The 12688-nt window shown below is 37.6% G+C and overlaps 1 protein-coding gene across 2 annotated transcripts; it reads right to left on the bottom strand.

Moving 5' to 3' along the window:
* Window positions 1-5617: 5617 nt before the first annotated feature.
* Window positions 5618-12258, bottom strand: si:ch211-167b20.8 (protein phosphatase 1 regulatory subunit 3A). Of its 2 annotated transcripts, XM_024293863.2 has the most exons (5): window positions 11088-12258; window positions 9007-9053; window positions 8688-8770; window positions 8386-8412; window positions 6748-6881 (listed from the first exon to the last, which is right to left on the bottom strand). In XM_024293863.2, exons 1-4 carry the CDS (start codon window positions 11954-11956, stop codon window positions 8386-8388), a joined length of 1026 nt encoding a protein of 341 aa, XP_024149631.1. In that variant the 5' UTR covers window positions 11957-12258; the 3' UTR covers window positions 6748-6881. The 2 variants fall into 2 exon arrangements, with proteins under 2 accessions (XP_024149630.1, XP_024149631.1); XM_024293862.2 differs by lacking the exon at window positions 8386-8412 and having other exon boundaries at window positions 5618-6881.
* Window positions 12259-12688: the final 430 nt, after the last annotated feature.

Below are 12688 nucleotides of genomic sequence, written 5' to 3'. Positions count from 1 at the left end.
GATAACAATTTGATCCTGTTGAGATATTTTTTATATCTATTGCTTGTTTATCTGATTTTACAATTAGTCTTTATTTGACCGTTGTTTCATGGCATACCTTCGTTTAAACAAAGATTAAGTTGAGTTTTGTCCACGCCTCTTGCAATTCCGCTCATGGTTCACAAGACACGAGCTTTGCATCCCCGGCCGCAGAAACTACAAAAATATGGCGGGTCTGTATTTGGATTTGAGGCGCGAACTTTGCGCCTTTGTCTCTTCTCTGCCGTTGCAGCCGTTGCATGATAACCATTGGCTACTTTCAGTATTCTTACAGGGTTTTTTTTTTTTGTTTATATTCATTCAATCAGCTTTTATTTCAACATTTCATCCACTGAGTCTTAAGAAAGTATAAAGAGAGCCTTCTATCAAGAAAATATGTCATATTTTCTGTATTGCAAGAAAAGTAATCTTAAATAAAGTTTTTTTATTAGCAAAAAAATCACAGTTTAAGAAAATATGTTTTAGTGGCTATATATATATATATATTTTTTATAAGAATTATTGATAATGTCTGGAAGTGGGGGTGTCTGACCCAATCTACAGGAGACTAGGCTTGGTGGCAGAAACTTAAAAAGAACAAAAGAAAAAAAAATTACCAAAACCATCACTGACACACCAAACTAAAGTGCACAATTATCATATTTTTCATACACCGTAGGCAGATTTTCACCTCCATCTAACTAGAAATATTTACAATTTTACAATTTTTTGTCTTATTTCAAGGGGCTTGTTTTTGCAGAAAATAAATAGCAAATAAACAAGAGAACATGTTTTCTGCAGAAAATCTAACTGAACTAGTAGTAATACAATAATACCATTAGCAGTAATGGTACTACAGAGATTACTCAGACACATGTCAGAGCAGTCATTGTTTGTTTACCTCACTTGCATAACAAAACACACTGTGTTCAGGAGTTCACACTGTTGTTTTTTCACTTGATAAAAAAACATGAACACTTATTGACTAACCACATCGAATGGATTTTACATGGCCTGCAGTGTTGACACAGTATACCAAGTGAAATGATTATTTTCCATTGTTCTGTGCAGATACAACCAATATTAATTATGAAATCAGCAGGAATGTTTCACCCTCAAAGTTTATGACTTTGTGCTCTGTTTGATATGGAAGCAAACAAACCCCGTAATAACTCATTGTTTATCCAATCAATTGTGTTTGTTATTTAAGCCTTGAAATAATCAATTTAGACATAGATTTGTTACTTTAATCTTGATCATTGTTGAGGTTCATGACTCATTTTAAACAAGGCTTTAGCTGTTGGACAGATGACCTCAGATTTGTCTGGAGGCTAAAAGCAGCAGCTGACTGACTCCATGATTCAAAGATTTTAAAAGTTCCATAAAAACATGTCAAAGCTTTTATTGTCAAACACGCAGAGAACAAGAAAGTTTTAGTTCACTCTATGCAAAGAATGATAGACCAGTACAACAAAAATTAAAAACACAAGAACTTTGCTAAACAAAGACACATACAAATAGAAAAATAAACAATTTATTTAATAAAACTTTCCTTTTACAGGTGGGTTTGAACTGTGTGACCTATGTAGGCTTCTGTATTGTGGCCTGATTTGTATAAATGTTAACAAAAGCTCTATTTAGTTTAGATCTAGCCATACAAACTTGGTTTGTTTTTCTTACAACTCTGCATCTTAAGGAATAAACCACTTTTCTAACCACGATTTCTAAGTTGTATAATTTTAACAAAGTACATTTTTATGGAGAGTAAAATATTGAAAGTTATTTAAGGGCGAAGTTGATTTATTCTAGAATAATATTTTGTGCCTGTTTTTATTCATAGTTATGTCAAAAACGTATAATGTTTTAAAAATTTTGTTTTAGCGTGTTCACTAAATGTTTATCCTGTTCAACACGTGACCTAAGGTGTGTTTTGGATTTTAGCCCCCGACTTGATTGAGTTTAACACCCAGACATGGATATTTGGTTCAGTCACAAAAATTGCTGTTTAAAGAGCTGTATCACAAGAAATAAGATTGTTGACTGGAAGAATTAAATAGGAAAATATTTTGAGCTAACTTCAGAGATATTAACATTGAGCTAATTTAGCAGATAATTTAGCAGATTTAAAAATCATCCAAAACACCTATTTGAAAAAATACACGTGGGCTTGAAATTAAACAAAAAAGAAATATGATTTATGCATAAGACTGAGCTTCATTCATGCATTTTCGGCTGCCTACCCACCTCTTTCATGGAGTCTATCCCAACACAGACAGGAATGTGCAAAGCTCAAACGCAAAAGCTTTAACCTTGGAAATACAAGCTGATCTGTGAGTGAGGCTAAAACTGTTGCACCTCATTGCATTTCCAAGAACAAGGATATTACTTTTTAAAATAACTGACTGAACACACTCAAAAACAGCTTATTTTTTAAACATAAAAAAAACATATTTTTATTCTTTCAGTTGCATAAAATAGTGGAAGACCCAGGGAAAATGCAGAGGAAGGGACAGGTTATTCGTTTTATACAAGAAAGAATACAATTGATGGGGGAAACTAAAAGGAGCAGAATACTGATCAAAGCAAATTTATGCTTCTGCAATTAACTGGCAGTGTGTGCTGTTGCAGACCACAGATGTGATTGATCTGCTTTGTTGTATTTCCTGTTTTAGTTACCATGATCAAAGTGTCTATTCTAATTTTAACAAATTAAATGAATGGAAGCTGGCTACAAACTCGCACAAAGTAAGTCATAGCCTCTAAAAGGACGCGGCGGTAGGATTTTACGTTTGATAAATAGATTAATGGTGACAGTGACGTTGTTTCCATTTGCAGGCAATCAGGAAAGGTGTTATAAAGAGGCGTAAGTTGTGCTAAACACAGAATCGCAATTTGAGCATTTAAAGACATGCAGAGCAGGGGCGGAGCTTGAACATTTTGGGGGGGAGGGCAGAAGGGTGGCAAATGATAGGGTCAAAAATACAAATTCAAAACAGTTTTATTATTGTTTCTGTAATTTATATTAAAACAGCTGTTTGGAGGCTGACTCCACTCTCAGCCCAGATTTGAAAAATGACAAAAAGGGGCGGGGCAAGGGGGAGACAGAATTAACGGTGGATGTGTGGTCTGGCCAGTTTTCTTTTTAATCATTGTTTTGATGAAATGAATACAAAAATCATAAAGTTCAGGAGGCCTTAGAAGGCTGCCTCCCCACCCCACAGCGGCTCTCTGCCCGTTAAGTAAGCAAGCTACGCCGCTATCGGCTTTGCGGGGCGCTCAAATTTTATACGGGAAATGTGGAGCATGATGACATGAAACCTCTGAAATGACGTGGGACTTACACCAGTTGACCAATCACAAAGTTCAATTGTAATACCTCGTTTCAACTTGTAGGGGACAGCACATAGTCAATTTTAGACTATAATTTCAGGAATTAAACAAGTTTATTTTAAAATCTAAAAAAATTTGCAAGGACCAACAGTAAACACTCCTAAAATGGGAGACAGAGTGTTTGCTGGGGGGCAGCTGCCTTCCTTTACTCCTCCTAGCTCTGCCCCGATACAGGATATAACTTATCCTCGAATAATAAATGTTTAATTTTCTCTCTCTTTCTTTTCACCAACAGTTTCGTCAGTTTAAACAGGAGTTGTATCTAACTCCAGCGTGAATCTTTAAAGATAACTAAATATGACTGAAGTCAAGATGATCTGGACATCTAAAGCCCCTCTTGAAAGGTCGATGACAGATTTCTTTAAATTGTCATAAAAAACTAGGTTAATAAAAACTTTTTTGCAGGGTAACACAGTCTTAGTTTCCCATATGCTGCTGTTGCCTGACAAAGATGATGAGTGTGCTCTGCCTTACACCATGACTTCAATGCAATGTATGACCCTTGGCTTCCTTCTTGAGCTCAGGTTGCACTCTGTCTTTCCATTTCAATCAAATCTGTTTACACCCCAGCCACAGAGAAGCTGAAGGCTCTGATCTTATTTTAAACATATTTAAGTGAATGCCAAATATTTTTGTAGCGCGTGTCATGACTTTGCAGGAACTCCATTTATCTTACAGAATAAAATGCATCAAGACAAACTTTCCACAGTGGATGACGGAGTTTTTAATGTTTAATCACAGCAAAAAAAAAAAAAACTTCCAACAATAATAAAAACATTTCACTCGTTTCTTAAAGTGTTATTTTGAGATGTGCAACAACAACATGAGTTTACTGGCCTGAAAACACATGAAAACACTAATCATCAATATCAACAGGTAATACAGCACAGAGACTTTATTTACCATTTAACCTGCAGTCTTTTCAGTCTTGTGCTAACTACATGGCTTGCTACATTTTTCTTGAAACAACTGTTTATTTGTACACAATCAAGTCAAACATAAAATTGTGCTTGTTGCTTTTCCGCAAAGTTCACATTATTATTAGACAAAAAAAAAACTGGATGTAACCACTATTTGAAGATTTGGTAGTTTGTTGTTGATGCTAAAGGTCTTGCTAATGCTAGCGAAAGTTAACATTTTAAGTAAAAACGCATTTAACACCTATCTTACACTTAAAAGGGATTTAAGTCAATAATCACTAATTCCATGTTGGCTAAACACGTCAAATTAATGCATTTTAGCCTTGAACAGCAGCCACTTCAAATAAAGAAATCATTAAAAACATTTGAGCTTGTGAGGTTAGCTGCTAGCTAGTCAGAAAACAAAAACATTTGTGCATATTTTTCTGGATTAATCAATACATTTGTAAATATTGGGGTTTATAATGTTTTTTCCTAATTAATCTGCATAACATTTTTGTAAATACTTTTAAATAGTTTTTTACGACATCTCATTAAGTCTGTTAGGACAAATGCAATTAGCGTTTTTTACCAAGAAATATTAGATATGGTTCCCTGATATACATGTCACCAAAAGGAAAGTTTGGAATAAAGTTTTTGTATTTGGTTCATATCATTTTAGATGAAAGTTATAAAACAAGCCCTGCATGGTTCCTCAAATTATAGTTCCTTAACAAACTTTAGGAGTCAAGATTTTAATTTTAATGTATTTTTTTAAATAAAGTTTGATTGATTTTTTAAAAACCTTATGTATTTAATGAAAACTTTTTCTACTCAAATACCCTCAGAAAACAATAACTATTTTAATAAATGGAGTATTTTTGATAGTTTATCATTTACTCGTGGAATTGAAACCCTTTATTATTTTACACTGTGCTTTGATGAGCCTGTTGTAAAGGTTGACATTTAAGATTGCATGAATAACAGGAAGAAATGTGCTTTAATACTTCCTTATTGAAGTTTATACACTATAAATGAGGTAATTTATTAACAACCGCTTAGAAAAATCGGAGTATTGCAGCAAAAAGAAAAAAAAAACTAAAATATTAGATTTTTTTTTACGGAAATACATTTTTGCTCAATTAAACCAAAAGTTTTAACACCAAATATTTTAGATTTCAATGTAGATATTGCTGAAATACTTTTGTCCCTTTCCACTTTTTGAAAATTTGAATGATTGAATTCAATAATAAAGATTAAGGGATCATACGAATATTATCTAATTTAAAAGTTGTTTGCTGCTGTACAGATTTTTTTTAGTAGTCTTTAGTTTCCCAGTCACATCCGGTGACATCAAACACAAATAAACAACAGTTTAAGGCACTTCCTCAACCCAGTAGCTACATCCAACTTTTTCCAATGTGTGGGTTCAAAGACGGCTTCAATTGACGGCAGTCACTAAAGTGCATTGAAGTACTGATGAGTTTTTGGTGATTAAACAGTGTAAACTGAGCTATTGCATCATTTGAACAATATTTCAATCATTTTTAAAGATTTCTTTACATATTGCACATATAAACTACTACTTCTGTGAAGAGACACAGGTGTACCGTTTCTACTTGTTGGCTTAATCTGGGATCACAAAAGGCACTGAAGGAATTAGGAGAACAAACCTTTGGGGAAAAAAAGTCACAGGTGGTGCAAAACCAGAAACAGTCCAATGAAGAAGAGGGCAGTGGGTGTCTGCATCACTACTGAGAAGGAGACAACTCCACTAAGAAAAAAAATGCATGGCATCAGATTCATTGCACTCTCAGATAGAAGGCCAGAGACTTCCGCCTGAATGAGTGGTTCACTTTTTGGTGTTGTTTTAGAGTAAATACATGGACCACCTTCCTTCTCTTCCCAGGCTGACACAGACAGAGCAGCTTTGTTTGAACTCACCTCAGTAAGGCCTGTGTTTACTGAAGGGTTTTCTGTAAACTCTTGGAGTGTGGATGCGTTTTCCTCTGCTCCCACAGACACCCGACTATCTGCCATCGAGGACAAACATCCGCCCCCGCGGGCTATATGCTCTGCAGACTTCACGGAGTCTTCTACATGCCTTTTAGCAAGATCACTGAAACTCAACGTGACCTCTTGCTCGGAGACCCGAGTCACACTGTGAGTCGAGGCACACTCAGCAGGCAGCTCAGTTTCATCCTCTTCTATTGATGACAACAAATTCCTTTCAATGGCGAGAAGATGTGTGACCCCGCCTTTCTCAGCCTGGAAGTGTTCTGATATTTGCCTGGACTCTTGAAGTGAGGAAGATGAGGTGGCCACCAGTGTTGGGGGACCACTGGGTGTGGACTGCTCTGACATTTGCTCCACCAAATCAAAGTGGATTCTGGGTAAAGGCTGTGACTCTTTTGGCTGAATGGGTTTGCTGGCATGGTGTGTAGAATTAGACTGAAGAGTGGTTTCAGAAGACATGCAAGGAAACGGTTTTGCTGACGACACAATAGGAGATGAGTGGTCACCAACAGATAAAGGCTTGTGGTTGGAAGTAGTGAGGGAGCCACATGATGCAGCCTGTAAAAGAGTGAGGAAACGGTGACAAACAATATCATATCAAGCATTTAGTGAAGAAAAGCATTTTTTGCACATACAAATGCTTTTCTAATGAAATGGACGTCATGCTTGCATTTCAGCAGAAAACAAACACAACATAAAACTGGCATCTCCTTCAAAAACACTTAAATACTTTGAATCCTGAATGTTTAGAAGCTGTCTGGCCAAAGGTGTCTGTAACCACTTCTTGACCCATGGTAGCCAGGAAAGACTGCAATCCACAAACACTTGGGGAATTGGGCTTTAGACATCAAGTATGATAATAAAACTCACTCCAGTTTACTAAGACATTACATTTTATCCCTTGTTTAAAAAACTTGAGGGAATACTTGAGTACAAAATGCACTGAAAAGACATAATGTCATTTAAGGTATTTGTTAACTTCCCTCTTTGTTTCCTTTAGCTGACTAAAAGTTAACTAGGAAAAGGAAAAAGCATGCAGATGAAGATTATTGTGTTAGGTACATGCATGAAATACAATCATGATTTTAGGAAAAGGATTTAATCTATAAAACTCTTACACTCAACATAATACATAAGACTGCAACCAAAATGATTACATAAAAGTTAGGGTGTTTTCAGACTGGAAAAGTCTATTAGTCCGGTCTGAATCCTGAACTTTGCGTTGTTTTTAGACTGCCGTCAACCAGACTTCTCTGTTTTAAAAGCTTGTTAACAAAACCATGTGACTAAAGCTCTCTTCAGCCATTGGCCAGGAATTACGAGGGTGGGACAAAGCAACGAGAGAAAGAGGTCCTACGCTTTGCAATCCTTGTCGAGATATTCAAACTTCTTTATATTTCACTGACCAATTCTGAAACATCAGGTACAACACTTGTTACTTTGGTACTGTGGAGGCATGCTGCAAGGCGGTTACAGAGGAGACGACAGCTAAGAAGCTACGCTAATGAGCATTTATGAAAAGGTTTGTCAAGAAAACAATGTGAGAAGTAATGTGTATCACGTTAAAATTTGTTTAAATAAGCCTGCATTCAGCTGACCAAATTTCAATGAGTAAGCGTCTTTAATTGTTACTTCACGTTTGTCTCTGTTTACGACCTATAATGCCAAGTTATGGTGGTATCAGGTGGTGACAAATACTGAAATCAAGCATAAACAAGACACAAACCGTGGAAACGTAATTTGATCAAACGGGATTTGTCAATATTCCGAAGTTTCTGCAAAATTCTCCCTTTAGCTGCATGCTCCTAATAATGCAGAATATAAAATACTAAATGCTGATCAATTTGTAATCACATAATTCTATTGTCAATAGAATGTTTTTTGGATTGTTTTGTGACAAGAAAACATTTAAAGCAACTTAAAATGCTCCCAGACAAATTGATGTGAATTTAAAATGACCACAGACAAATAGTGAAAACTTGACCAACATGCTGGATGCTGTGGAAACAAAGACGACAGGAATGTAACGTGCACTCAACGAGCTTCAGTGGTGAAACGTTACCTATGTTGTTGCTGAAGCTTCAATGAGCTGTGAACAATATAAACAACCAAGCTGAATATACAAATGTTGGTTACGCTTTATTAGATATTCGATGTCTATAAATGAAAAGACCTGTTCAACTGTTAAATATGGACACGTTAATAACAGCATGCAGGATCTTTTAAGCCTAAACCAACAGTCATCTATTAGTGTTGATTTATTTTTTCCATAACTCATGAAAATGTTATAATTAAAACTACAGCTGGTTGAGAAGTCATCCTGTGAAATAATAATAATAAAAAAACACTACACTTGACTCTTACCTCTAAATCAAGGTCTGGCTGTATGATGACCGGACACATAGGTACAGGCCTGGCAACTTCCGTCTTTGAGATCCCTGCTTCCTCTTTAAAAAAATTAAAAAGCAATAACCAGTGATTATTTGAAGCAACACTAAAAGTACATTTATTTACTGAGAATGTGGGCAGATTCCAACTTTAATTGATAATCTGCTTTGACGATGTTAGATTTAAATACATTAAAGAAAGTTTATATCTATAAAATCTATAGATCTTCCAAAGATTTACATGACATGGATATACATAATATAGAATGAAAATGATTCCTTGCTCAAGTGTTTACCTTCTTCTCTGTCCTGCTCTTCATCAGACTCGGGTTCATCATTCAGACTGAAACAAAAACATTTTAATTTGTGATAATATACACACATACAATACCACAAAATTATATTCAATATATGCTATTTGAATGTTTACAGTTTCAACTGAAGGCACACGATTTCCTTAAAGTCATATTTTGATATATTTTAAAAGTGTTTCTAGTAGTCTTTTAATTATGATGATGTTGTTTTTAGCCAAAATCAAAAAATGTGTCGTTTACTAGGACATAATTTCTGCACTGGAAATGTAAGTTGTGGACGGAACCACTGGTAAGGAGTATATGTTATATTAAATGTTCTCCATCATCAGAAAAATGCTACAAGAATGTTAAAAAAACACAATTTTCCTTGGAATGGGGCTTTGAGTACTAAAAATGGGAAAAAAGTGTGCAGAAAATAGCTTGTGAAGCAATGTTTATTTTGGTTTCCATCTCAAAATCCCTCATTACAATCTCTGCAGCATTTCTGTTTCTGAAGAAATAACTGGAACTTTTTTTTCAGAAGAAGTGTGCTTTTGTGTGTGAAAAACGTTACAGGAAACACTGTTTGTCATCACCATATCTTCACCTACTTCTTTAAAAAAACAGAAACAAAAAGTGTTGACAATATTAATGTACTAAGTATTTTACTTAGATCTCAGACTGAGCATCTGAAGAAGCTGTTGGAAAATTACATCAGGAGACCAAAACGCGACTGATTTTCAAGTGGACGGTTGTTTGAATAGTGGTTGGATGAAGCAAAGTCAGGATTCCAGCAAAAGGGACTGAAAAGTCAAGAAGTGGGACAATCATGGGGTCAAAGATACAATTTGTGACCTATCATCCAATTGAGTTGTTTGGAAAAATACTTAAACGTTAGCAGATTTCTCATTGACTTTTGTGGACTTTGTTTCCATTATCATCATCTGGGGAGCTTGTTGGGCATTCCAGTTTAAATTTCAAGCTTTTTTTTTTGGAAGAAAGCCAGTTTCATCTATGAACTTAATGACTGAAGAGTCCATTTTTTTTAAATTTGCACAGATTATCTTTTATTATTTACTGTTAAAGCGATAAAGGTGCCATTACAAACCTTTAATGATCAATAATTCACTCATTTTAGGTGAATTAATCATCTGGCCTCCAAACAACAGCAACAGCAGAGCTGAATGACAGCTGCATCAACCTTATATTCATCAGTTGGCCCTTTATAGGTTCTGCCTAAGCTTAGGGATCTTTGTTACCACTTCTGTCTCTGCAGCTGAGCTTTGCAACATCAGTCACATACTTTCATGCTTGTGTTTGAATGACAAAAAAAGGCGTGGGGGGGGGTGTATTTTGGCCTCAGCAGACAGGACGAAAAGTCCACCCGTCTCCTAATCACGCACAAGACAGAAGCCCAATCTCCTCCTCTGAAATTGTTCGACTCCCCCGATGGCTCTGATCGAAAAGGTCAGAAGCAAATTTAAGAGCGGGGAAAGGCCAGGGCTGAAAACGACACCTGCCCTTTGCCTATTTTGATCGTCTCACACACCACTGGATGACTGGCGTTGACTGAGCAGGGGTGTATGCTTTCTAAAGACTCGTCTCTGCAGAAACCAAACTGTGACGAGCAAAACCAGTCTTAGAAAGGCTTTACGAGCTCGACCGGATGACATGACTGCAGCAGATTTAAACTGATCTTAGACTGGTTTAAAGGGGCTAGTTTGTTCTCCACATTTGACCCATCCCCTGAGGGAGTGGTGAGCTGCAGACACAGCCGCTTTTGGGAATCATTAGGCGGTTTAACCCCCAAATCCAACCCCTTTATGCTGAGTGTCGAGCAGGGAGGTCCCATTTTTAGAGGCGTGACTCGGTTAAGGATTTAAACTCACAACCTTCCAGTCTCGGCAAACACTCTTTCACAAAGCCTTGAGAAAAGTTGTAAAGTGTTTTTGTATGCAATCCATGCTATGTTTGTTTATACCTATTATGATGCTTTTGTGCAATCTCAATATTTATGATTCTCAGTTTGCATGATTTCTAAATAAAATATGTGCAAAAACATTGTTTCTGGCATGCAGCTATACCTGTATACTTTGGGAGGTTTCAGGATGCTTCGTATCTGCTGCTCATCAGTGTTTGCAATTGCCACAGCTGGTTCATCCTCATAGGACAAGAGCAGAGTGACCCCATAATTCAGGGAAGAGTTATTAGCCCAGAAATCCCCCTCTGCAGTTTCGTAGCGAACGACAAACTCAAGGCGAGAGCCGTGGGAGGTGAAAGGTGGCGCAAAGCACAACTTGAAGGAGAACTGGTCGGTGTCTTCATGGTGGGATCCCTGCACATACTCTGCTGGATGGTCAAAGTAGTTGGCCCAGTTGTCCATGGTTGATCGGATGTACACTGCTTTGTGGAAGGAGACGTTAAGGACGCGTATTACACCACGAAAGGCGAGGGGGTCATCCTCTGCAGGGGCGATCTGCTCCACTTCCACTTTGTTGTTGCGCACAGCGTGGAGCAGGGCTTCCGGTGGGGGGGTCTGAAACTCCAGGTGCAGGCTGTAGGTGGGCTCCCGGTCTGGCTTCCGGTACTTTGCCTGCTCTTGCTCCCACTTTGCACTGTCCGATTCCTCGTCGGAGTCGAAGGCGACGAATTCCCGCACGTCCACTAGATCCCCACCTGTTGTGTCCGCGAACGACACCCTCTTCCCCGCGGCCAGCGCAAAGTGGATCCGCATGTACTCGGCAGTCTCCTCGTAGATGGACGCGCCTCGCTTGCGGGGCACCGGGGAACACCTGGGGATGAGCCGCACGTCCTCCGTGTCATCATCCTCCACCTCTTCCTCATTGTCGTCCCCTGCGTCCGTGCGTGACCGAGCCTCTGCCCCCGCGGCTGACTTCCCTGCTTTGATCGCCGTGAAAAGGCCGTCCTGGCTTGGTAGGCTCAAAAAGGACATGTTTTGCAGACATAGAGGAGCGCAGACACTATCAGACGCTCATGCTGCGGCGCGCAGCGTCGTTCCAGCGTCCCTCTCCCCAGCGTAAAAACGCACGGCGCCTCAGCCTCAGCCAACGTGCGGCGTTGAGTGTCACAAATGGAAAAGTCGACTCCACTCCCAGCCCTGGTAACACTGCATCCCCCTGGTTTTCATGACTTCACGCGAAAGCAGCAGCTTCTAAATTTAGCTCCGAGCGGCAGGGTTTGCGTGACCCAAATCTGTTTAGAAATTGGTATAATCCAGCCCCCAGTTTGACGCTACTGCCCCTAGCGGCGATCATGTGGATTATAATTCTTAGTTAGCTCTTTAATTTATTTATTTAGGGGGATTTTAAACGCATAGTTCAAATAAATAGTTGCAATAATATTATCTTAAAATATGGCAAAAGTTAAATACATCTACATAATTTTAAGTATTCCAATAATAATAATAAATTAGCTAAATTGGAGTGTTTCTAATATTAATTTAAATTATTGTGGTATTTTATGCTTTATTATTTTGAGGAGGTTGTATTTGTTTTATTTATTTATTCTTTTTAGTATATATGTCATGTAAAGCCGTATGTGTTGGTTTAGTCCATTCACTGTAGAAATAATACCTGTCAATGGTTTAGTCCTTTATAAATAAAGTTTTGTTTGAGTTCGAGGCGTATCTTTTTTTGTAATAATTCCCAAATATTTAAACCCTTGA

Source organism: Oryzias melastigma, linkage group LG7, assembly GCF_002922805.2.
Source record: "Oryzias melastigma strain HK-1 linkage group LG7, ASM292280v2, whole genome shotgun sequence".
NCBI lineage: Eukaryota > Metazoa > Chordata > Actinopteri > Beloniformes > Adrianichthyidae > Oryzias > Oryzias melastigma.
This window is presented reverse-complemented; position numbering and strand designations above follow the sequence as displayed.